The 24625-nt window shown below is 32.2% G+C and overlaps 4 protein-coding genes and 1 long non-coding RNA gene across 5 annotated transcripts; 3 read left to right on the forward strand and 2 right to left on the reverse strand.

The window, feature by feature from the left end:
* Positions 1 to 2344: 2344 nt before the first annotated feature.
* Positions 2345 to 3319, forward strand: LOC104877303 (ethylene-response factor C3). The gene has a single exon (XM_010661810.3). It carries the CDS (start codon positions 2472 to 2474, stop codon positions 3096 to 3098), a length of 627 nt encoding a protein of 208 aa, XP_010660112.1. The 5' UTR covers positions 2345 to 2471; the 3' UTR covers positions 3099 to 3319.
* A 4856-nt stretch (positions 3320 to 8175) lies between these two features.
* LOC100246190 (uncharacterized) lies at positions 8176 to 9262 on the forward strand. The gene has a single exon (XM_010661809.3). It carries the CDS (start codon positions 8245 to 8247, stop codon positions 9139 to 9141), a length of 897 nt encoding a protein of 298 aa, XP_010660111.1. The 5' UTR covers positions 8176 to 8244; the 3' UTR covers positions 9142 to 9262.
* A 5180-nt stretch (positions 9263 to 14442) lies between these two features.
* On the forward strand, positions 14443 to 15345 carry LOC100258207 (uncharacterized). The gene has a single exon (XM_002268716.3). The coding sequence runs from the start codon at positions 14443 to 14445 to the stop codon at positions 15343 to 15345; it is 903 nt and encodes a 300-aa protein (XP_002268752.1).
* Positions 15346 to 18542: 3197 nt separating this feature from the next.
* Positions 18543 to 19442, reverse strand: LOC132255094 (uncharacterized). The gene is made up of 4 exons (XR_009467672.1): positions 19312 to 19442; positions 18980 to 19184; positions 18722 to 18900; positions 18543 to 18626 (listed from the first exon to the last, which is right to left on the reverse strand). It is a non-coding gene; the product is annotated as an uncharacterized LOC132255094 (long non-coding RNA).
* Positions 19443 to 20648: 1206 nt separating this feature from the next.
* LOC104881475 (uncharacterized) lies at positions 20649 to 24128 on the reverse strand. The gene is made up of 3 exons (XM_059742688.1): positions 23866 to 24128; positions 23541 to 23753; positions 20649 to 21002 (listed from the first exon to the last, which is right to left on the reverse strand). The coding sequence occupies exons 1-3, from the start codon at positions 24115 to 24117 to the stop codon at positions 20649 to 20651; spliced, it is 819 nt and encodes a 272-aa protein (XP_059598671.1). The 5' UTR covers positions 24118 to 24128.
* Positions 24129 to 24625: the final 497 nt, after the last annotated feature.

Below are 24625 nucleotides of genomic sequence, written 5' to 3' on the forward strand. Positions count from 1 at the left end.
TAGACTTAATACTCTAACCTTTCTCTCTCTCTCAAACCATAGCATCATTGATTATAGTTGATATAGATGATTGCATGATCCTTAGCTATACTTCTAAGTTTTAAGTACACTACAATATGATATTGAGTAATCTCTCTCTCAAACCATAGCATTGATTATAGTTGATATAGATGATTGCATGATCCCTAGCACTACAATATGATATTGAGTAATCTCTCTCTCTCTCTCTCTCTTTCTATATATATATAGATTTTAAGTACACTACCTTTTCAATATGTATAATATGATATGGAGTAATATTTCTATAAAGATCTTATAATATATATCTTGCAGAGTAGGTATATTAAATATTTATTTGAGTAACTAATTTTTTAAAATTTTGTTTTGTTTAATTATCCAATTATTTAGGCCAATTTAGTAAAACATCTAGTACAATTAAAGGTTGCATTAGTAATTCCTTTAAAATGTAATTATGATTTTGAAATAACTGAACATATATATTTTGATCAAAGGATGTTAAAAATGCAATTCTCTTGAATTTATTTTAGCAGTTCACCTAATTGTGAGAAAAAACTAAATTTAAAAATATATTATTTTTAACTTAAAACCTTGGTAAAAAAATGCTACCAAAAGTATTCCATAGAAACAAGGAAGGGAATATTAATAACATGCATTTGATTTTCATCGATATTAATTCACATACTACTACCAATTGAAATTACTATTAAGAGGAGGACAACATATTCAATACCTATGCTTGTATTAGATTACAACAATATCACTCTTAAGCCTGTGGATGAATCAACCACGAGATGATACAAGATGAGATGAATTTAACAATTTCATTTAATGAAACAAATTTTTAGTTCTTTTATCTTTACAATCAAACTTATACAATGAAGTGACACAAGATGAGTAGAGGTTTGGATAACATATGGATGTGATAAATAATAGAGGTACCAAATATACATTTTCTTATGAAATAATCAAATTATATAGAAGGGTTTTTAATAAACTCTTCAATGAGACAAACCCCATACCATTTGTCACCATGAGAAATAGTGGGGCAAAGAAATTAGGCAAAAGAGGGAGCTAGCTATATTTCCAAAAACCATTATGAATAATTTTGAGTTCGTATATAGATTGTGCTAATATCCCTCTAGATGAAATCATTTTATCACTCTTCTACAAATCATTAGAATGAATATACGTACAGTAAAAAAAAAAAAAGAAAAAGGAGGAAAAAAAATGATAGTCCAAAGTGAAAAATAGAAAGTAACCCAAAAGGGAAAAAGGAAAGCCCCATAATTACGTTGATCAGTCAACACTTCTGTTTGTGCTTGCACTATAACCATCAAAGACTGTGTTTGCTGAAGCACTTTCTTCACTGAAAATATAAACTAACGAATAGTAAAATCATTAAACAAAATCTACATCTTAGAGTAAAGTGAACCAAAGAGGGCCTACATTTCTTAATAAAACAATGACAGAGATATAATTATGGAGGCTATGAAGCTATCACAGTAAGTTGAAAATCAAGGAGCAGGGTATATATATATATCCCCCCTCACGTCAGTGTGCAAATCACCATTACACAACCACACCTACCACTACACCATGCATCACCACCTAACTCATTTTCATCTCATGTATCACCTTCACTTCCTCCCATCTCAATAAGATATAAGACACCACTGCCTCTACATTGACACTGAAAATCAAAATAATTTTTAAAAAATATTTTGTTCATTAAAGAACAATTATTAAAAGCTATTTTAAACAACTATTTTTGAAAATTATTTTCGAAATCAGTTATCAAACAAATGCATAACATCTTTCTTTTTAACACAAATGAACTAAATTACTCCATAAATGAAATTGCTTTTGAAAAATATTGCAGTGGGAGATGCAGTTTTAAACAAAAAAAAAAAAAAAAAAAAGTCCCAAAATCACTGAAAGTTCATCTGAGTAAAGTAGGTGGAGAGTGATGGGACAAAAAATCCCACTTGCAGGTGAGATGTCTACATGATAATAACAAAAGATATATTATTGCAACTTGCAAGTGGGCAGCAAGGATAATCTTTATTAAATTTTTGTGTACATATGTATATTTACACGTCCATATGAAATCATGAGCTGACGTCATCTTGAATTCTCATTTGACCGGGCCGCCATGCCGAATGGTCAAATTGACTCACGTGCAATAACTCCTTTGGGTCCCATTAACGACCACATGCATTTTGCATCGTCCACTCGATATTCATCTAATGTTGCCTCTTACCATTTTCATCATTCTTTATTTCCATTTTTATTTTTTAAACTTGGCTTCTTCCCTCCTTGTGCCCTATATAAACCCCCTCCTCCCGTTGAGTATGACCCAACACCACTCACTCTATTGAAGTTGAATCATTTGGAAGTCATCAACTTAGAGAGAGAATACCAAAGCCATTCAAACCATTGAATCCAACTACATGGCTGATTCTTCATTCTTCCACAACTCTAACTCCCAGTTCTCCCCGGAGTCTTCTCTCGGTTCACCGGACTTTTTCTCTTTTCATGACCCTCTACCCTTTGATCAGAACGACTCCGAAGAGATGCTGCTCTACGGGGTTCTTTCAGAGGCGGTGGCCGACGACTCCTATATGAAAGAAGAAGTGTGCTCTAAGGTTAAGGCCATTGAGGAAGAGCCCATGAAGGAGGTGTCCTATCGAGGAGTTCGGAAGCGGCCATGGGGGAAGTATGCGGCGGAGATAAGAGATTCCACGAGGAATGGCGTGAGGGTTTGGTTGGGAACTTTCGATACTGCTGAGGCTGCAGCTCTGGCTTATGACCAAGCTGCATTTGCGATGAGGGGTTCACTGGCTGTTCTCAATTTTCCAGCAGATATGGTCTACGAGTCGCTCCGGGAGATGAAATATGGGTTCCAGGAGGGGTGTTCACCAGTCCTGGCTTTAAAGAAGAGACACTCCATCAAGAACAAGTCAAGAAAGAGGAAAGAGAAGGAGTTGAGGCTTGAAAATGTGGTGGAGTTTGAGGACTTGGGGACAGATTACTTGGAGGAGCTTCTGAGCATATCTGAGAGTACTAATCCATGGTGATAATCATCATGCATGTATCTCTCATCACTTAATTTTGGATTAGACTACCTTAGCTTGTTCTTCGAAAATTTCTTGGTTTCTGAGAGAGACTTCTGTTTTTCTTTTCTTTTTTCTTTTGTTTTCTGTGTATAAACTTGAAGATAATGGAGGATCATATCCTCAATTATTATGTGGGTCACATTTTATTGACAAACAATACAAGGGGATAGCTTCTATATTAATTTTTGTGTTTCTTTCTAACAGTTATAACTTTGATTGTGACTGGTGTTATCGGTATCCGGCGTTGAGATATGGTGTATTGCATATTACTATAAAATGCTAGCTCTTGTAGAAAATATTTGCAGCTATTAGCCCTCTCTGAGACTGCTCCATGAGATCTTCCAGAATTGGATTCAATAGGATTTTTGGTATAGTTCTATTTGATACATTCACAGCTTGCAAAGACTAGAGAAAATAAGATAGTAAACATGGTCATTTCAATGTAAGATTGTTAATCAATTTGGACAATTATCAATTCAAAGGATCTCTTTGGTCATGTCCATCTTTGGCTCTTCTGATATGAGTGAGTTCCCTTACCTTCACGTTAATTGGATCTCTGCTTATCCATTGTTTTCAACGTCTAAAAACATGGTCAATAAGTAACTTTTCCCGTGTGCTCCTTAAAGTAAGTCCCCACGGAAATGTTAAAAAACCAAAAAAGAGAGAAAACATTCAACTTTAAGTACTGTGATAATTGAAAGCTTCCATCATGGGTCCTGTGAGGGGTTCTTCTTTTTACATTTTTTTATTCCTTTTTTTGTATCTTTCTATTGAATATTTGGAAGAGTAAAGGCTGCCTTGTTTGCTACTTGGGTGCTTTCTTTCTATTTTATTTATTCACACACTCAGCCACATTGAATCATTATTTGAAGAGTTGCCAACATAATTATGAAAGATCCTCTCCACTAATTGGATGATTCAATGTAATCTGAATGGTGGAAATCAGGTTGGATCTTACCCCTAAATGCAAGGGGGTGTCGTGTGATCATTAATATAGGCTGTACGTATTTCTGGTCACAGATGAGGATTCTGACTTCAAAATACTAATTTTCTCCTCCTATAGAATTCAGATTCTAAAGTAGAATATCTATCTGGCAAGTATCCAAGTGTCTTGATTTGGGCCCAGAACGCAGCCCAGTGGGGGTGCTGATATTGAGCCAAAACAAATTTTAACCGTATGCCTCAAGTGGCTGTGTGTCCTTATGTAAAGCTATCAAAAAGCTCGAGGAACCACTGGCCTTTGTGCTATGAAAATCGGGAAGAGGTATATGAAAATCGAGTAATTGTTTTTGTGCTTTATGTGGATTTTTTTAGGGTGCATAAATATATAAGACATGAGAGATCTGCAAAAGCTTGATCAGATTTTAGTGGATTTCCTTTTCCCGGTGCCCATTTGGGCAGGGCTTTGATATGAGTTGTACTACTCATGTCAGATGGTCATGTTGACGTCCGCATACATGTTGATAATGAGCTTAAGGAAATGGGAATCAAGCATTCAACATCTTGAAGGAGGGATAGAGTTGTTATTCAACCATTTAACGAAAACCACGCGGGACCCTCTCCTCAACATCCTTAGTCCACTACCTGAAAAAATTGTCATGGCCATACACCTACTGATTTTTGCATACCTGTAGATGATTGAGAATACAAATTCAAATTTTATGTTGTTTACTCTAAATTGATTCTCTTATAGACTTATTAACACTAATCCTTTGCATCTTTTCCTTTTATTGGTGGGTTAATGTATGAGCTATGGTCCCATGTATGTGAGGATTTCTATCCATCTAGGAAAGATCTCTACCTTGAAAATTTAAATTTATGAAAGGAATAAAAAATGGCCAAGGATTTTGTTACTACACATGTAGCTAAGGATTTATATACCGGAGATTCTTACAGAGATGGAAATCATAAGAAATGATCCAATTTCATCTTACCCATAACGGGAAGCTGTATTTTAAATTGATTTGAGATGCCTTTTGTCACACTAGGCCAGGGGTGATCCCATTGATTGCTGGGAAGGTTGTAACACCCAAATCCAAGGAAAAAAAGGAAAAAATGAAATAGAGAAGATAAAAGATTTATTTTATTTGATATAATCACCTATATCCATGGGAAAGGGAGATCAAATTTATTTATACACTCAAATCATTATATTTTAAACCCTTTTAATTTTTTTTTACCCAAAACTATACTCTTTTTTGTCTTTCTCTCAAAACCCCATATAAAACCACATATTTATAGAGTTTTATGGATTAACTCAAAACGAATAGTTTTCTAATATTAGTTCAAACTTAAAAAAGATGATTCACTATTATAAATATTGATCTCCTAAAAATAACAACACCAACAATCTTCATCTTGACTTAAATTATCTTAATCTTACACAATTAATGAGAATAACTGTGTTAAGTTCAAATTTTCATCCAACTTGGCTCTAAAAATTGTATTTTGTTTTCTTCATAACTTCATTCCTTTTTAAATTACTATCATCCTTGTGCCAATTAGCACTCTCAGGTGAAAATGATTCTTTTTGATCATCTTGTCACTTTCATTTACTCTAACAACTTTAATATTGGCAAAATACTCTTCATAACATGGTTCCACCTAAAATTGTCTTCCCAATCAAGGTGTACAAAATTTTCATCTTTTTCCCTTTCATTGCTATCCAGACACCTTTATTAATATTTATAACACCATTTATTATTGAAAAATCATAATCCAAAGTGTCCAAAGCCCCCAAAGAAATTAAACTTTTCATCAACCTAGGAACATGCTTAACATTACTCAATGTCCTTATAATACCATTGAATATCCTCTCTTTCATGGTACCAATCCCAATGACTTTGGAACTTGAATCGTCGCCAATTTGAATAGTACTAGTATCAGATTCCTTATAGGTATCAAGCAACTCTTTATATGAACATATACGAAAAGAATATCTAGTAAAATTTGAAATCTCTTAGGATTCAAGTTTTTTCATTGCTCCTAGGTGTTTTGTCAATTCTTTACAATACTTTCTAACATGTCCTTTTTCATAGCAGTAATAACGCTTCATGCCTCTCTAGAAGTGTGATTTATCATAATACCTCACTCATACCATGATGTGATTTAATCACAAAAACTTATCCAACATGAGATAAACTATTTTTCTATTTAATTTTTTTTATCTCTAAAAAAGTAGTTGACATCTTATCCACAATCAACATTGTCTTTTCAACTAAAAGCGTAGGGATGCCAATAGAATAATAACTTGATTTGCCTCATCAACCTAATCCCTATGCTCAATAATTGGATGATACACTTATTAAATTTATTTATATGATCCCTAACATCTATTTGTTTATCTATCTTCAACTCACATAGTTGCTTCTTTAAATATAACCTATTTGTTAAGGATTTTGACATATAAATTTTTTCTAACTTCTCTCATAAACTAGAAGGAGATTTCTCATTTAAAACACTAATTTCAAGAACCATACTTAAATGAATAATACTTACCATTTTTGTTTATGATTTTTCTCATTCTTCATTTGTCACGCTCTCTAGTTTCATGCCTTATAACATTTTGAGAAATTCTTATTGCACCAAAACATCTTTAATAGTACTCTTCCATAAACTAAAATATTCCATCAAAGGGCTCAATATCATATTTTATACTTGACATCATTTTTAAAATAATTTTCTCATGATCTTCAAACCCTGGTTTTGATACTTCTTGTTGGGGAAAAAAGAAAGTTTTGATACCACTTGTTGAGAAAATTGTAACACCCAAACTAACAAAAAAATAAAGTGAAATAAAGAAGACAAAATATTTACATGGTTCAACATAATCACATACATCCACGACACAAAGAGATCAAATTTATTTATAAACTTAACAATTATACATTTCAAACTCTCTCAACCATTTTTCATTAAAAATCCAATATACCCTTTGTCTATCTCTTTAGGCTCTTTGCTCACTTTTTCTCTCTCCCAAAATCTTATATAAAATCCCATATTTATAAATTCCTATAAATTAACCTTAAACCAATAGTTTCCTAATTCTAGTTAAACATAAAAAAGGTGACTTACTGTATTGAATCTCCTAAAAATAAAAAGCAAATAATTTGAGTCTAATAACAACATTCACATGGTCACTTCAGTTTCCATATGATAAGACTGCAGTCATCCTGTGCATGTCTAATTATTAACAATTTTCAAGCTTATGCAACCACTCTCAGCCACATACTTTTATATTTTGATTGTATATTTGCTCTTGTTTTTTTTCATAGAGCAAGTTGCAATTGCAAGCTAGGGCGAGGGGCACTGCGATCTAGTTTCCTATACCAGCAGCATACCCACTCCATTTATGTGGCATTAACGTACGTTGTGATTTCACCAGTTATTCAAACTTACATTTTAATATTTCTTTCCCTTAGTTTAGCATTTTCTAATTAATGGAGGAGACAAGGTGGCAATGCCACCATGCACCATGTATTTTAATGCATTATTTCATCAGATATCATTACAAGTTTTGAGTTGGGTTGATGGCACAAGTTTAAACAGCAGGGTACTAGTAGGATTCCTTTTGTCTTAATGGGGGTTGACACATTCACATGGTCACTTCATTTCCATCAAGCAGGCCATACCAATGATGCATTTAAATTGCAGGGTAGCACGAGTGGCACTGCAATCTTGTCTCCCATACCAGCATATATCACAAAGTCTACTTTGTGGTAACATATTGTGTTACCATTACTGGACATATTCGGACTTACAAATTCATAATTATTCCACTAGTTTAATGTTTCTTCATGTGCAATCATGGTTACGTGTGTGTTTATGCCTTATTTTTAGATCAAATCAAACTAAGGTTAATGCCATGACGAGTTTAGAGAACAGAGTTGTTTATAGCAATTATGAATTGTGTTGGGGAACATTGAACTAACATTAGCAGACATTGTGTTTAGATCAGATCAAACTCATGTGTGAGTCATTGAGACTTGGGATGATGAGATTCCTTATGTCTTCCTTCCTTCATATATATGGAGCATATGCCAATGGAGGAAGGCAACTTGCTAGATCTGAGTTTTTCATTTGAAGTGTCAGGCCTCCTCTAAGAAAGATGGCTTCTTCTTCTCCAATCCCCAAAACCAGTTATCATGCTCGCTCCATCAGCTTGCCATCAAGGCCCCATCCATTGATTCCTCAGATAGATGCGCATTTGTGTATATTGAGGGCTTCTGAAGCCACCTCTTCATCATCGTCAATAACTGACAAGCTAAGCAGTCTTGAAAATTTGTATGATTGCATGGAGAATTTGCTTCTGTTGCCACTCTCTCGGCAAGCCTTGGTCCAACATCAAAATCAGAAATGGGTTAACGAGGTAGCAGATGGATATCTTCTACTGTTGGACGTATGTAGCGTGGCTGAAGATGCCTTGCTGCAGACCAAGGAATGCGTCCAAGAACTACAATCAACTCTGCGCAGAAGGCCATATGGTGAACATGGGGCTGCAAATGAGGTCGCAGAATACTTGGCTTCAAGAAAGAAGGTGAAGAAGGTGATCAGTAATTCCTTGAGGGATTTGAAGAGCAAGCAAAGAAAATGTGACTTCTCCATCTCAGAGAAAGAACCTGAAACTGTGGCTTTAGTCTGCATCTTGAGGGAGGTAGAAGTTGCCACTCTCACTGTGTTGGAATCTTTGTTATCCTCTATTGCCGGCCCAAAGATGCAGTCCAAGACAAGCAAATGGTCATTAGTTTCCAGATTAATGCACTCCAAGCGTGTTGAATCTGAGGAAGAGAAAGCAGAATTCGGTGAATTTGAAAAGGTAGATGCCGCATTCCAGACCCATATCAGCCAGAAGACAAGCAAATCCTTCAACATAAAAGCAGAGAATGTGCAGAACCTGTTGGGGAACTTGGAGTTGAGCATTCATGATCTTGATGGAGGAGTAGGTAGCCTATTTAGGCGTTTAATTAAGACCAGAGTATCGCTTCTCAACATCCTCAACCACTAGCTCAAGAATTTCACAGTGCAAAGCCCTAGGCACCCAAATTTTTTTGTTAGATACACACTTGTACATGAATGAGAACTACTTCTATACTTTTCCTCTATCAATTTATACCTTTTTGGCAGAAATCAACGTTGTTCCCATCACTTACTCTCCTTTACCAGATATTTCTATATGTTGATAATTGACATCCACATTTTATTTCTCTGCAAGAAGACGGGGCTTTGGTTTTGATCTATACAATTTTGTACCTGAATGAAGTTACATGCCATTTGATACTAATTATACATTTTCCAGCATAAATGATGATTTTTCCTCATTTTCTAAGAAATTAATGAAATTTAGCATCCATGAATATATCACTAAAGTGAATGTTAACTGCCCAAAGCTGGTCTGTGAAAACAAGCTCTGTTAAAACCTAGAACAGAGGGAAAACTCCTGATCGATATTTTGTACCAAAATGAATACAGAACTGTAGGTTCTGACTCATGCAGTGAACCCAACTAGTGTAGTGATCATAATCATTTAACTTGTTCACTGTCTTTGTATCACTCCATACTCAGATGGTTTACAAGTTACATTAAGTTTCTATTTAGATCAGTTGGAGAACTGGTTGGAGAAGACAATGCATTAGCATCAGGGAGAAAGCATTTAGATCCAAACCAAAATCACATTACCACTTAATAATTGTTGAAGGGGAAGAGAGTCCTCATTATGTTCCCTCAATCACACTTGGATATGTGTGGCACTGCTAAGGATACTTTATTGCAGACAAGGAATTGCAAGTGAACTTCAATCAACTGCTCACAGAAGGCATATAGGTCATGACTTGTCCATAGGAATGAATATTTTGTTTTCATTCCCATTTATTCCTAAATAGGAATGAATTTAGTGAAATTTGTGTTTGGATGCCCTTTCGAAGGTAAGGTTAGAATTGTCATTTGTTTCCATTTTATTATTCCGTGATAATGTGAATGAGAATGAAAAAGAAAATAAATTGACAATAATAATCTTTACAATATTAATTAAATTGGGCAAGTGCCATGTCACATATATAAATATATGAGAAATAAAAAGTTAAGAATTGAGAAGTGATTCATTACATATTACTTTGTTAAGAGATAAAGATTATTATTATCAAGTTGGTTTGCCCTAGAAATCAAATTATCTTGAGCAATCTATTGAGACTTGTACAGTGATGGATATATGGTAAGGATTAGTTATTTGCTGGTGATAGTGTAGACGGCTTTTGCTGATCAACTGCATGGCTGGCATCCGGTGCAGGGATCCTAGGTGATGGTGAAGAAGGCTTTTGTGACGCTGCACGGTTGGCCTCTGGTGCTGGTAGTCGAGGTCCACGGATCCTTCTCCCTCTGGATATCCACCATCGACTCTCTGGATCATTGGGCTCGGCCCTCAATGCTCTTCCATACTGTGATTCATAATGGATAACAATGTCCATGGCATACGAAATTGGGGCAGTAAGCCCAATCACTGCAAAGAACAATAGGAAAGCAAACAAGTAGGAACGGGAACGAGCCTCCATGGCTTTTGACTGTGATTAAACAGCAACAGATTGCATTAAGAGCTACATTCGTCTGGTATTTATATAGCAGAATACATGCAATGATCTTGAGAAGTTGCATGTTAATAAATCTAAAAAGACTCGGTCATGTGGTAGTCCAGAGTGCAAGTTCATTTACGCGCTTAGCCCAATGGAGTCAATGCCTCATAGCTCAAGTCAGTGTGTTATTTCATGATATTATATATAAAAATTTATCTTGAATACAATATGCCTTTTAGGCTCTTTTCTCCAATTTGTCTCCCACCGGACTATTTTGTCAATCTTGAACAATTGATGATCAGAGCAAAAAGTGTTTTGTTAAGTTAATGGAAAGCTTTTTAAGGGATGATTGGAAGAGCACCTTTTTTTTCCTTTTTTTCTAAAAAAAAATTTATTTGCAACAATTTTTGTTTGCAAAATTAAACTCCAAACAAACAGCTAGCTAGCTATTTTGCTTATTTTCTTGGTTTCACATGTATGAACACGTCTAATTTATTTGGTCAAACATAAATTACGTGAGAATCAATCATTAAGTAATTTGCAAGTGGTTGTTGAATCTTCTATCCCTTCCTTCTTCGAAAACTCATACATGAACTATATTAAAAACAAGAGTTTCCATATTATACTTCAAATTAAACTTGACTTTGGGCCATATAAGAATGTTTCCCTTGTAAGGATTTGGAACTTGTAGTGTTTTTATTAATTAATAATCCTTTCATAATAAATGCTTCTATGAATAATCAATTATATTTAGTTGCAAATAAATAAAAAATATTCTAAAAAAATATTGTTCTAGAGAGTGTTTTTATGGTAATGTCCTATAAAACTAAAGGTGATTTTTGAAAAAAAAAAAACATCTACTTATATATATGAAAAAAGAAAAACATCTCTATATGAAATGAAATGAAATATAGATTTATAAAACGTAAACAATGAGAATCCTCACGTTGGAAAGGTTGAACATTTTTTTATGGGTTTATATTGTATCCTATTTTTTTTAACCAAATGGGCTTGTAGATAAGTAAGTGGGAGCCTCGCACCTCCAAAGGGGCCAAAGTCCATTTTAGTGGAAGTTCTCCCCTTGTCATATTGAACTAACAATGTGTATCGAATGTGAGGTTTAATATTAGTTGTTGAATCATGGAGATAGGACATCGGTTTCCTTATTGTACTGAGATTGCGAGAAGGCCGAATTTATGTTAAAGATAATGCTCACATCATCTAAACAATCTGATAAGTGCTCTACTTTATCTTTTAAGTTTACTCTTTTTGTCATGTTTTAGACTTAGTCACATTTGAACTAGCTCTAAGTTTTCAAATGTTCTTATATATATATATATATATATATATATCTTTTAGTGGCTTTGATACCATAAACACTCAAAACTATCACACACGCATCCTTCAGTTAGGCTTTGAACCTGGTTGCCCATATAACCACCAAGGGGGATCTAATGTGTATCCAGAGCATATATCTAGGTATCCATCAGAGTCTTAGGCAACCCCTGTAAGAGGAATCACTGTCACCAGTGGACGGAGAGCCCCACTTCACTCCAATGACCTCTAGGTCATGGGTGAGAGTTCCCACTGGTGTCATGCCTAAATTTGGTATGTTAGGTCGAAGACTCTAATACCATAGACACCCAAGATGAGGTAATATGCAATGAAATGATAAATTGTAAAAACTCAAAACAAATTAAGAGAAATCAGAAATAAACACAGAGATATTAAATCATAAAGAAATTTAAAAGAAAGGAACATAAAACTTATGTATTACATAAGCTTGAAAACATACATTATGAGAGATAACATACAATGGAAAGGTAAGAGATGGAGGAAGAAAGGAAAGCTTAAAACTTTAATTTGGAAGGCTTACATCTTGAGAGAGAAAGAAGAGAGAAGGAAGAGCTTAAGAAGCTTAAAATTCGATCTACTTACAATTGAGGACCATACCCCCTTAAATAAGAAAAATAAGAATCTTGAATAGTAAAAGCAATTGATGTGTTATTGTTGATTTTTTGACTTCAATTGTGAATAGTGACTTCAATTGTGAATAAGAATCACTCGTAATGTGAATAGTGAGCAGTAAAAATAACTTTTACTATAATACTTTTGACTTTTGGTGATCGAATTTTGCATTCGGTGGATTCTGTGTGCTTTATTGCTTATATATATATATATTGGAAACCACTATTCAATATGTATCTTGCAATGCCATAATTATCTCTAAAACTGAAATTAAAGATGTAGATTTGAAGTAGTGAATATTGATGATTCTTGAAATGAAAAATAAAACAATTTTAAACTTTTTGCATGGAACATAAGAAGAAAAATATTAAAATAAATTTGTGAATTTTCGCACCCTTTCAAAATAACCCAAATAAAAAAGTTTCACTTTAAATATCCAATCAAAGTTCAAGTAAAAACATTTATTCAACAATGATTTATGATATAAGCATGATAATTTTAGAGTAATCTTTTTTTTTTTTTAAAGAAAAAATTAAAACTAGATTTTCTAAATCTTACATTGAAGTTATAAAAATGAAATATATTTTGAACTCAAAGAAAAATGTAATTTTAAAATGTGGAGCAAAATTAGAATTAGTTTGAGCATCATCAATTCTAGTTGATCTAAAATAATGCTATATGATCACTTTAAAATAAAACTTTCTAAATTCCATCCATAGATGTTAAATTTGATTCAAAGTGGTTCAAATAACTGATGATAAGATGTGCAGCAACACTGCTAGTTAACTAATGATATATTACCTTACATAAGATGCAAGAAGTCAGATTTTCTGTTGTTTACTTCCAATGATTCGCTTATAGACTTATTGACAACAATCCTTAGTATCCTTTCCTTTTATGGTGGGTTAATATATGAGCTATGGTCTCATGTAAGTGAGGATTTCTATGCATCTAGGGAAGATCTCTACCTTGAAAACTTAGATTTATAAAGGAAAAAAATGGCCAAGGATTTTGTTAGTGGACAAGGGGCTAAAGATTTATATACTTGAGATTCTTACACAGATGGAAGTCATAAGAAATTATCCAATTTCATCTTACCCGTTGTGGCAATGCAACCACCCACCAAATCATTGGACCATTAGTATGCAACAAATCTTATAATATAATCCAGGCTGCATGAGAACTGGTATAAACTGATCATAAAATAATCTACTCATTAATTAGGTTCCTTTTGTCTCAATTGGGGTTGACTCCATTTGCATGGTCACTTCATTTCCGATCAAGCAGGCCACACCAGTGATGCATTTAAATTACAGGATGGCACGAGTGGTACTGCAATCTTGTCTCCCCTACCAGCATATATCGCATAGTTTATTATGTAGTAATTGACAAATGGCGTTACCATTATTGAACATATTTAAACTTGCAAATTCATAATTATTCCACTAGTTTATTACATGGAAGAGACAAGATGGAAATGCCACCATGCACCATGTGTGTTTATGAGATATCATATGTGGCTGTGCTAAGGTCAATGCCATGACAAGTCTAGAAAAGTACATAATTATGAAGTGGGTTGGGGAACATTCAACTAACATTTGCAGACATCATGTTTAGATCAAATCAAACTCATGTTGTGAGTCATTGAGAGTTGAGATGATGAGATTCCTTATGTCTCCTTTCCCTCGTATATATATAGAGCAGATGCCAAGGGAGGAAGGCAACTTGCTAGATCTGAGCTGTACATTTCAAGCGCCAGGCCTCCTGTAAGAAACATGGCTTCTTCTTCTTCTCCTCCAATCCCCAAAACCAGTTATCATGCTCGCTCCATCAGCTTGCCCCCAAGACCTCACCCATTGATTCCTGAAATAGATGAGCATTTGTGTAGATTAGGGGCTTCTGAAGCCATCTCATCATCGTCATCAATAACTGATAAGCTAACCAGCCTTAATAGTTTGTATGATTGCATGGAGAATTTGCTTCTGTTGTCACTCTCTCGGCAAGCCTTGGTCCAACATCAAAATCAGAAATGGGTTAATGAGGTAGCAGATGGATATCTTCTACTGTTGGACCTATGTAGCGTGGCTGAAGATGCCTTGCTGCAGAGCAAGGAAGGCGTCCAAGAACTACAATCAACTCTGCGCAGAAGGCCATATGGTGAACATGGGGCTGCAAATGAGGTCACAGAATACTTGGCTTCAAGAAAGAAGGTGAAGAAGGTGGTCAGTAAGTCCTTGAGGGATTTGAAGAGCAAGCAAAGAAAATGTGACTTCTCCATCTCAGAGAAAGAACCTGAAACTGTGGCTTTAGTCTGCATCTTGAGGGAGGTAGAAGTTGCCACTCTCACTGTCTTGGAATCTTTGTTATCTTCTATTGCCGGCCCAAAGATGCAGTCCAATACAAGCAAATGGTCATTAGTTTCCAGATTAATGCACTCCAAGCGTGTTGAATCTGAGGAAGAGAAAGCAGAATTCAGTGAATTTGAAAAGGTAGATGCTGAATTCCAAACCTATATCAGCCAGAAGACAAGCAAATCCTTCAACATACATGCAGAGAATATGAAGAACCTGTTGGGGAACTTGGAGTTGAGCATTCAAGATCTTGATGGAGGAGTAGAATGCCTATTCAGGCGTTTAATTAAGACCAGAGTATCGCTTCTCAACATCCTCAACCACTAGCTCAAGATTTTCATGGTGCAAAGCCTTAGGCCCCCAAAAATTTTTGTTGGATACATACTTGTACATGAATGAGAAATACTTCTATATTTTTTCTCTTTCAATTTGTACCTTTTTTGCAGAAATTTACGTTGTTTCCATCACTTACTCTCCTTTACCAAACATAGTTGGCATCCACATTTTACTTCGCTGCAACAAGACAGGGCTTTGGTTTTGATCTAAACAATTTTGTACCTGAATGAAGTTACTAACCATTTGATACTAATCACATATTTTTTTCTGTGTAAAGGTTTTTTCTTCATTTTCTAAGAAATTAATCAAATTTAGCATCCATGAATATATCACTAAAGTGAATGTAAACTGCCCAAAGCTGGTCTATGAAAACAAGCTCTCTTAAAACCTAGAACAGAAGGAAAATTCCTGATCAAATTTTTGTGCCAAAATGATTACAGAACTGTAGGTTCCGAGCTTTGGATATTCTGATTCATGCAGTGAACACATCCAGTGTTGTGATCACAGTCGTTTTACTTGTTCATTGTCTCCGTATCATTCCACACTCGATGCTGCAGGGCCACTATTTCTGTACCAAGGACAAAACGAGGGATCACATAATAGCTTCCATCCTAAAAAAAAAAAAAGAAAAAAAAAAGACAAATCAGGCTCCAGATTGACATGAAGAAAATGTAAATATGCATATGGGCCTGCAATTTTACAAGTTATACTAATTGGGTGATCAGTTTGAGAGCTGGTTGGAAGGAGAATGCATAGACATCAAGGAGATAGAATTTAGATCCAATCACAATCATATTACCGCTTATTAATTGTTGAAGGGGAAGAGATTCCTCATGTTTCCTAAATCCAGATCCATGATATATAATTTAGGAAGTGCCAGGGCAAGCAAAGCATCTGCAAATTGCAAGGCTGAACTGTACATTCAACCAGCATTTGTGCATATAAAAGAGCTTCTGAGAAATGGGTTGATGAGCTGTTGTATTAGATTTCTTAGGCTGTTGGATGTTTGTGGCGCTGCTAAGGATGCCTCATTGCAGACAAGGGAACTGCACATGAGTTTCAATCAACTGTGGGCATAAGGCACATGGTTAATTCAGAAAGATGTATCCTACTAATTGAATTCAATAGTCATAGAAATTGAACTTCCTCAACTTAATACTAGTTCTTACAAAGTGTTAACCCCTATTACCATATGTACTTGCTTGCTATGAGAGACAAATCTTGACAGTATTTTCAAACCATATTTCATTTTTTTAGCAACATCTTGGTTTTTAACCACACATCAGATTTATGAATCTGAGAATTTTTCCTAAAATTGTCAATTAAATGGTGAAAATGAATGGTAAACAATCAATATGTCAATGTTGAATTAGACGAAAATTTTGAAATGTTAATCAAAAGTTAATAATTTGAATTTTTGTCACATAAAATTTCAATATCAGTAATTTCATAAATTAAATTTAAATTTGAAAATAAATTTAACTATTAAATTATTTGAAATTTTAATGTTAATTATATTGTGATAATTAATTTAATTATTGTTGTGTAATTATTAGAGGACCTTAGATAAAAAATAACTCGATGAAAGTTTTAATATGTCAAATTAATACAATGAATATTTGAAAAGAAATTAAATTTAATATTATAGCGAATATATTTAATTTTTGTAATTGAAATTCAATGTTATAAATTATGAAATAGAGTTTAATTGAAGTTAAATTAAGATTAATTTGTGTTATATGAATTTAGGAATTTATATATAAAAAAAGAGTAAATTGATTAAATGTGAATATCATCATTTAATAGATTTAATTTTGAAAGTTTGATTTAGTTGAGGAATGGTTATAAATGAAGTGGATTAAATTAATGTCATTCTAAAAGGTTGAGAATCTGATTATTATAATCTGAATGATTAAATAATCAATTGCTAGTGGGTTATTAGTTAAAAGATAAGATATTTGAAAATATAGTAAATGTATGGGCCTAGCATATAATATTTTTATGAACTAAATATAATAATGAGTAGTAAATTGAAGTTAAGGAATTTACAAATACAAAGGCTTCAAATAAGGCTAAATAAATAATAAAAATAAAATAAAATTTATTAAGGGAATTATAGTGTGTGTGGATTTTTGGATTAAAATAAATTAAATATGTATTATGCGAATGGTTTATAAACAAGGGAGAATTGTGCTTTACATCCACTTGGGCTTAAAATTGGTTCTAAATTCTCGTATCCCTTATATTTGAGCCCAAGACCTAATGGATGAGTAAAAATTGAGTTGAAGGGCATTATCCTTCAAAATTTCTTGAAATGCCCTTCGTTGTCAAAAAGAAAAAAAAAAATAACCGGCTTCCCACTTTACCTTTCTCTTACATATTATTTTGTGGGACCATGTAAATTAATTCCTAGCTAGAGAGGTGTCACTATTTCCACCAATTATTTTTCTCCCAAAAATTATGCCTTAGAAATTGAATATTGGAAATCAATGGTTAAAAATGATTATCATTACATTTTTTAAGTAAATATTTTTTAAACACCTCATAAAATATACATATTTTTTCAAACTTACAAAATATAAAATAAATATTTTTAAACACCTTAAAAAAAATATTATTATTCTTTTTTAATATATATATATATATATATATATATCAATGTTTTCAGAATCGGACCGGTCATTGAACCGGAAAAGTTACCGGTTCACGGTTCACCTGTCGGACCGGCGGTCGAACCGCTATCGAACCGGTGACGTCATAAATATATATTTTATTATTTTATATATTATAAAAAATTAAAAAATTAATAAATTCTATGTAAATTTTGACAGCATATATCTACTTTGTTTGTTGAGTTTTGTCACAAATTTTTTTACCTATAGAAGTCATCAATTATCATATATGATATCTATAACACAATATAAGATGTTATACATTCACAATGTCAATAAACTCAATATTTATCAAATAATCAAACCATTACTATCCTATAATAACCAAATTATCAAAGAGTTGTTAACTTAACACATTGTCCATAATAAATAATACAAATGTCAACCATAGGTCCACAACACTTAAATAATTACTCAAAATAAAAATATAACATGTCAATGTTTGAATATTCATGAAGTTTTTTGCATACTAATAAATATAAAATTCTTGTCTTCATTCATTTTGGAAATTGGAATATGGAGATTGAACATGAGCATTTGGAAAACCAAAGTTCTCCACATCAAGCCCTTCTATAGCCACGTCACCACCATCCTCATCATCTACAAAAATATTGAATATATATCAACAATAAATCATTTTTAAAGAAAAAAAAATATAATTATTGAACTTTTATAAGTTTAAATATTTTACTAACCAATGTGAGAACTTGAACCTTCCACTTCATTTATTGGAATTGACCCTTCTTCATATAGAAGATTTTCCAATTCTTCAACATCTAACTCTGCTGGTTGATCATCATCAACTACCCAAAAATCGGTCTCATCAATGCATGCATAGTCAATTGGATCATAGATTCTTTTCTTGTTATAGAACCTAAAAAAAAAAACATATAATTATTCATAATTGTGAATAGAAGAATTTAAATTCAAAACAACTAAGAAATCATTTATACCAATTTTTTAGGCGCAAATTATAATGAACGTATACAAGATCATTAAGCCTTTGATGTTCCAATCTATTCCTTCTTTTGGTATGTATACGTTCAAAGACACTCTAATTCCTTTCACATCCAGAAGACGATGCGGTTTGGCTCAATATTAGAATGACTAACTTTTGCAAATGTGGTGCATTGTATCCATGTAGCCTCCACCATTCATCTAATTACCATTTCACATTAAAAATAAGAAAAAAATAAAACACATTAGCAAGTTTAAAATATTAAATAGTAAGTAGGTAACTAATAAAGAAGAATAAACATACTAATAAATGATAATAATATTTTACTAGGTTGAAGTACTTCACGTGAAGAATAAGCAAGTTCTCTTCCAAAACTTCCCAATCGATCACGAAATAACTTCATTTCATTCATTGTTTCAAGCTTTCCTTTCAGAACTTTCTGATCAATAACATCCATGACACCTCCAATAACATTTGGCTTATTACAAAAGTTTTCCTGATCATATTGGAAACATGGATTCAACCAATAAGCTGCTGAATGAATGCTTTTCTTCAGTTGTTGATCCCAACGTTGCTTTATGATCTCCGTATAAGGCTTGTATAGTCTTTTGTTGTAGTTAAACAATTTCTTGATGCCCAAACGAACCCTATACATGCCTTCATACACATATCCCATCGAAGGCCTCTCATCATAATCAACAATACGCAATAAGCGCATTAGTGGAGACATAAGATTCACAACAATCAAACAATCACTACAAGAAAATTGACTTTCAGTGATAAAATATTGTCACTAAAAGTCTAAATTTCGTTTGCAAAAATATTTCCCAACGAAAAATGTTTCGTGTCACATTCGTTGCCCTAGACCCGTCGCTAAAAGTATCCCGACAAAAATCCTATTTCGTCGCCCAATATTTTCCCTGATGAAATAAAAATTTTGTTACTAAATATTTTCCCCAACGAAATTTTTCATTAACAAAAGTAAGAATTTTTGCCACTAAAAAATATAAATTTTTGTCCTCAAAGTCGTCAATACTTAGTGCTGATGAATTTATTTTGCTACCAAATATTTTTTGTAACAATTTAATTTCGTCTCCCTAGGCTTTGCAATTCCAACAAAAGTTCCATTTTGTCACTAAAAGTTTTTCTTGATGAAATAGATATTTCATTGCTAAAGGATTTTTTTCAACTAAAATATTTATCATTAATACTGACAAATTCATTTCGTTGCTAAATCCTTTTATTTACAAAATGATTTCGTCCCTAAAACGTATGCCAGTGAATTATAAATTAGTTGTGGATGATACAACAATCTTCAGCAACAAAAATATTTCATCGGGAAATATCTTTAGTAATAATTTTTTTTTGTTAGGAAATGTATTTACATTTTTTATTTTGGTATTTGGTATTTAAAACATTAATTATAATAGAAAAGTTAATTCTGAAACCTGCTTACAAAAATCAAAATATATATCACATAACTTCATTGGTAATTAATATATGTAACCATAACATGTGATCATAGTAGTATAATATCTATGCTAATATAACTAACAAAATAAAGTATTAGTTTAACAAAGTGTCTCTCACAAAAAACCATATTAGCATATGCAAAAAAAAAAAAGAAATGAACGTCCATCATATGCACATCATAAAAAAAGGGATCATGAGGACCCTTGGCTTGATCGTAGATGACGCAATATTTCTTCAAATTGTTGATGATGTTGTTGGTTTTGTTTTTGTACCAAGGCCTCCAATTGGTCAATTCGATCTTGTTGAGTCTCAAGTTGTTGTTGTTGAGTCTCCACAAGTAGTTGAGTCTCAACAAGTCTATGCTCCAACTCAATTTCACGCTCAGAAGATGATGGTCTAGATTTAGAAAATGAGATTGGTTTAGGGCCAAAACCAAGGCCCTTGACATATCCTGATTTTTGTCCCAAAACTCTCTCACAAATTTTTGCCTCAGTCATAGCCACAGCTCCTTCTGCAATAGGCTGGCGTTGGAGCTCCAACATCTTCTCTTATATATGCAAAATAAAAAATAAAACAAAAAAAAAAAGAACCAAAACATAATTAATAAGTTAGTAAATTAAAATTTCCATTAAATTTGGGCATGATCTCCCATATTTAGTAGATATTTTTTAAATTATGCCTACTATATATAATAAATATAAGCATTGGAATTTCAAATTAGTTAATAATCAAATTGATTTTTAGCACAACAAAACATCCAAGTGCCTTAATTTGTTATTATATGGCAAATAATAGTAGATTTCAAACAAGAATATAGTATTTTTATACAAACATTGTAACATCCCATAAGCACACATAATCCTAAACTTAATTTTAAGCTAAGAAATGCCTAAAAAAGTGTTTATAAACACGTTATCACATAAACAAGAATAATATATACATACTTAAATGGTGAAAATTCAAAAGTAGTTAGAATCTTAACTTAATTTTAAGTAAAGAAAATTATAACAAGAAGTTAGTAAGTTAAAAATCCTATTTAAATTTCAGCATAGTCCCTTAATATTATATTTCAAACAAGAATATGGTATTTTTATACAAACATTGTAACACCCCACAAACACACATAATCCTAAACTTAATTTTAAGCAAAGAAATCCCTAAAAAATTATCTAAACTTGTTATCACATAAACAAGATTCCTATATACATACTAAAATGGTAAAAATTGAAAATTAGTTAGAATCTCAACTTAATTATAAGTAAAGAAAATTATAACAAGTAGTTATAAAGTTAAAAATCCTATTTAAATTTTGGCATAGTCCCTTAATATTAGATTTCAAATAAGAATATGGTATTTTTATACAAACATTGTAACACTCTATAGCACACATAATCCTAAACTTAATTTTAAGCAAAGAAATGCCTAAAAAAGTATCTAAACTTGTTATCACATAAACAAGATTCTTATATACATACTAAAATGATAAAAATTGAAAAGTAGTTAGAATCTCAACTTAATTATAAGTAATGAAAATTATAACAAGAAGTTGACAAGTTAAAAATCCTAATTAAATTTTGGAATAGTCCCTTAATATTAGATTTCAAATAAGGATATGATATTTTTATACAAATATTATAACACCCCACAAGCACATATAATCCTAAACTTCATTTTAAGCAAAGAAATTCCTAAAAAAAGTATCTAAACTTGTTATCACATAAACAAGATTCATATATACATATTAAAATGATAAAAATTGAAAAGTAGTTAGAATCTCAACTTAATTATAAGTAAAGAAAATTACAACAAGAAGTTAATAAGTTAAAAATCCTAATTAAATTTTGGAATAATCCCTTAATATTAGATTTCAAATAAGGATATGATATTTTTTATACAAATATTGTAACACCCCACAAGCACATATAATCCTAAACTTCATTTTAAGCAAAGAAATGGCTAAAAAAAGTATCTAAACTTGTTATCACGTAAACAAGATTCTTCTATACATAATAAAATGGTAAAAATTGAAAACTACTTAGAATCTCAACTTAATTTTAAGCAAGGAAAATTATAACAAGAAGTTAACAAGTTAAAAATCCTATTTAAATTTTGGCATATTCTCTTATATTTCTTAGTTTTTTTCCAAAATTTGACCTATTATATATTCAAGTTAATAATATACTAATCCCTCTTTAATTCTTTACTATTTCCACAAATTTTTACCAACCACATAATAAAATATTTAACAATAAAGATTTATGATTAGTTAATGCCCAAACAAAAGTTTACTTCAAGGATTCTACCTAAGAAGAACCTAATTAGCTTGTAATCACACATTAAATAATATAAAAATTGAAATAAGAATCTAGTATACAAGTTGATATAATAATACTTTACAAGTACTAATAATCTTAAATGTAATTTTGAGTAAGAAAAGTTATAATAATAAGTTGGTAAGATAAAATTTCAATAGAAATTTTGGCATAGTCTCCCCTAATTTTTAGACTTTGCCAAATTTTCCCTGCTATTAATCAATTTAACAACATTGAACACCCAAGCAATCAATAACCAAATCAAAATTTAAAGATTTATGAAAACTACCAAGGAAGTGCCTTATTTATCATCACATGGTAAATAAACTATCATGATGACACTTCCACAAAGATTCATAATCCCAAACATGATTTAAACATAGAAAGCTATCAAAATAATCTTACATAATAATCTCTAACCTCTTGATTTATCCATCCATCTTGACTTTTCCAATGAACTAGTTTGAATAGTTCAATTTGGCCAACCATCTCTCCATTCTCTGTTGACTGTCAAGTATTATGCATTAATATTAAGAATTATCAGTTATATGAATAACTAAAGAACCTTAGTTTTATATTTTACCACTTGTAGACCATGTTGGATAAATGAACGAGAGCCTCCTCGATGATGAAAAGGCATCTTTGATCTATTTACTGAATTGATTGCTGAACGACGCTGTAATAATAGTTATTATTGAAAATAATATAAATATAGTTAGTAGAATATTCAATAAGAAATAGGTTTGAATGATTATTCATTGAAAACTTTACCTTAAATTCTTCACTTGAAAATCTATCACAAAGATAGTCCCAATCTTCCTGATTTGACACAGATTCATGAGGATTTCGCTTAGCCTCCACCACAGTTGGGAACTTTTTGAAGTGCTTGTGCAAATCGCATCTCCAATTTCTAAACCGGTCAGATAATTGTTTTTCTAAACTTTTCTTCACATGCTCTTGTGTCAAATCTAGGGCAAACTTTTCCTTCATAGTCAAACAAGGGAAGAACTAATATGAGATAAAGTAAGTTTAGAGATAACCAACAATTAGTTATAATTACAAGCTAAAAAAAAAAATATATTTCAAGCAACTTTACCTTGATTCGATCAAGCATTGTATTGATCTCAGCTCGAGGCATTTGCTTCCATTTTTCCACTCTAACAGGTGCATGTTGTCTCACTGTTAACCCAATCTCATTTGACAATTTCTCACAATATTTTCCTGTTTGCTTCCCATCTGATGGCTTGATTGTGATCGGAAGAGGTTTGCCCCCATTAGCTTCAATAAGTTTGTCAAGAATGACACCTCTAGTTTTGCCTCTTACATTTCTTTTATTAGGTGCTACCATGAAATTATTGATTAAACTTTAACAATTAATAAGAGTTAATAAAAAGACTAAAAATAAATTACATCTCATTACAATTTAAAATTAAAAAAAATAAAATAAAATATCTTACAAAATTATAATAAGTAAAATATATAAATGTAAGAAGTTTCTTACAACTACTAGTGCCCTCATTGGATGTGTGCATTGGAACATCAACATAAAAAGGAGTCATGGGTGTTGTTGTGGGTGGTTGAGTTAACTCAGAAGGTGACCGCTTTCGTCCAGGAGCCATCTATAATAAAATAACAATAAAGACAAATAAATAATAATACAAAAGGAATATCACAACACATAACATAAATTTAAAGAACTAGATCTAGATTACATTATGTTATTTAACATATAATAAAGTAAATAAAATGTAGCTTACCAGTCTCTTTAATCACTTTCACTTTCACTATCACTTGAAAGCCACATTTCATTCTCATTAGCATAATCATCTAGTGTTTCATCTTCTTCCTCAATGTCA

This window comes from Vitis vinifera, chromosome 14, assembly GCF_030704535.1.
Source record: "Vitis vinifera cultivar Pinot Noir 40024 chromosome 14, ASM3070453v1".
Lineage (NCBI taxonomy): Eukaryota > Viridiplantae > Streptophyta > Magnoliopsida > Vitales > Vitaceae > Vitis > Vitis vinifera.